This window comes from Elephantulus edwardii, unplaced genomic scaffold, assembly GCF_000299155.1.
Source record: "Elephantulus edwardii isolate Elephantulus edwardi_28Jun2011 unplaced genomic scaffold, EleEdw1.0 scaffold00008, whole genome shotgun sequence".
In the NCBI taxonomy this organism is placed as follows: domain Eukaryota; kingdom Metazoa; phylum Chordata; class Mammalia; order Macroscelidea; family Macroscelididae; genus Elephantulus; species Elephantulus edwardii.
In genome coordinates, this window is record NW_006399758.1 from 28,204,426 (window position 1) to 28,207,106 (window position 2,681).

A 2,681-nucleotide genomic window follows, 5' to 3' on the forward strand; every position below is an offset into this window, starting at 1 on the left:
TCTTCCTCTCTTTCTTTGACCCTCCGCCTGTCCCAGCATGATGTCTCTCTCCGAAGACTAATTTCTCCTGAAAATATGCCCAAAGTATGTGAGACAAAGTTTCATCATCTTAGCCTCTAAGCAAAACTCTGATTGTACTTTCTTCAAGACATACTTGTGCTAACATTCAACGAGCATTCACCAGATAATATCATTTCAAAAATCTGATAGCAACTCCAGGTCCAAAGTCTCATCTTCAAATCAACTAAATCAGGTATGGACATGAATCTATGCATGTTCTATCCTAGGTCAAAATTCCTTCCCATCTCTCAACCTGTGGAATCTAGAGTGCAAATTATCTGTTTCCAAAATATAGTGATGGAACAAATCGAGGGTAGACAGTCTCATGACAAATGTGTGAAAGTATAGGTTCCATGAGAGTTCAAAACTCATCAGAACAAATTACATTTAGTCCTTACTAGTTTTACAAATAATGGTGGAGTATTACAGATTGAAAAAATGGTCATCCATGGGAGTTATAGACCATTTCCTGGAACCTATGAATGCCATCTTATATGGAAAGAGAAATTTTGCAGATATAGATTAATAAATTATTTTAAAATAAAGAGATTAGCTTAGATTGCCCAGATGGGCCCTATGTGATGATGAAAGCAGATATTGGAGTATTGATGGAGTATTGAGACAAACTAAGGAATGCTGAAAGCCAATTGAATCTGGAATATAAGATCTAGTCCCATGATTCTCTAAATATTTAGAGCAAGTGTTTGTAAAATGATTATTTTGTAAGTGATTATGTTTGTGTGAATCTTATATTAAAATCAGTGGCTGTTTAGTGCATAGTATATGCATGTTTTATTTGTATAAATCCACATTAAATTACAGGAGAGCAAGGGCTATTTCAATCTCAACATAGACTTGTATAGAACTCTCTCTTTCTCTCATTGCCATCAAGTTGGAAATGGCTTATAGATGACTCTCCAGTGAGTTTCCAAGGCTATAAATCACCAAGAAGGAGACTGCTCATCTTTTTCCCGCAGAGCCTCTGGTGAGTTCAAGCTGGCAGAGAGGCTTGGCCTTTGGGTTAGTCGTGCAACTCCCTACAGACGACTCAACCAGAGTTTCCTAAAGTAGATCAATATTTACAATATATACCAAATCCATATTTCTTGCTTCTTGTCAAAAGAGTGGAGACAGCAGAGAAAGGTTGAGTTTGACTTCCCTAACTCTACAAAGGAGAACTGTTCCCATCAATAACATCCAGTATATAAAATTGATCTCATGGTAAAACATAGTTCCTCCATTGCTGAACCTATTTCTAATAACCACAACAAAATTGTGGGGTTTGGTGGTAGGGAAGGTCAAGGATATCACACTGTGGCAGTCCAGGTTCAATCCAACAACACAAATAATCCTCTGGTTTCCTCTGTTGTCCAGCTAGCTTTGCCTTATAGCATTCCTAATTCAGCTCTTTTGGCTCCATCTCCAGGGCTCTGTCAGGATATGCCATACTGCAATCTCTCCGCAGTGTGACTAGCTCTCTCTGTTGGCCCCATAGCTGTTGATAATGCAGAAGCTACTAATCAAACAGCAAACCAAGTGTCCATGATCGAGGCAACTGGGAATAATACCCACAGAGGGGACTAAGAAAATGTCTAGGAAAGCCATTTCAAAAGTCCTAACATCACACTTACCAAGTAGTTCAATATTAATCTGGTTACTTATAGTCTGAGTTCAGCACTATTAATACACCCCTTCTTCACTTGATATAATAGACAAGGAAATAGAACTTACTCAATTCTTCCATGTATTCTTCAAAATTTTCACAACAAGTGGACTTCCATTTTCCTTGGAGCTGATCAACCATCCTGTCTGAGATAACCTGACCTTTAAAAAAAGAAAAGCAAGCACATATCTATATATACACATATACACACCTCTCAAGTGTTCCCTGAATTGATCCAGGAATCTATTTTCACACTGTTCTGGAAACACATTTTCATGTGAAAAATCAGAAGAAAAAAGTATGGGAAACTCTGACCTTGACTTTTCTACCATAAAGTTAACATTTTAAACACAGCTCAGTATTTTTCCAACTCCAAATCAGTATCCAATGTAGATGTTACAAATTCTGTCTAGCTTCTTTCCTGAAGCTAGCCACACACAGAGGAAGTGTAAGGAAATAAGCATAACTAGAGAGCTAAGTTTATGCTAGAAACCCTTTATACTTCATGTCTTATTTCCTCTTTCTCTAATAAAACGTTATTCTTTTAAAAAGCCAATTTGTTTACTATAGATAGTTCCTTATTTATAATTTGGATAGAAAATAAAACAAATGAAAAATCCAGGGAGACATCATAGGTGACAGCATTTAAACAAAAACATATAGCCAGGGCTAGAGAAGCCATTTCAAATAATGCTCACAATGATGTGATGAATAAGCACCAGAAGGAAAATATATAAAGGGAGAAAGAAAGATTTCATATTCACACCCATACATATGTATGGAGAGAAAAAAGAGCCTATGTGCAGCAGCTCTGAAGCCTGCCCTGTCCTGAGCCAGTCTCACTGACTCTGACACACCAACCCCCATTGCCCAAGTTACTGTATTAATCCAGCTCATCTGGGGTCTTCCTCTCCTGTGCTGTCCCTCTATCCTTCTAAGCATGATGCCCTTCTCTAAG

The 2,681-nt window shown here is 37.7% G+C and overlaps 1 protein-coding gene across 1 annotated transcript in view; it reads right to left on the reverse strand.

The window, feature by feature from the left end:
- The window catches only part of FABP12 (fatty acid binding protein 12), a 6,246-nt gene extending 4,382 nt beyond the window's left edge, over positions 1–1,864 (reverse strand). Inside the window, 1 exon segment of the mRNA XM_006880551.1 lies at positions 1,792–1,864. Within this exon segment, the coding sequence (XP_006880613.1) occupies positions 1,792–1,864 (73 nt within the window).
- Positions 1,865–2,681: the final 817 nt, after the last annotated feature.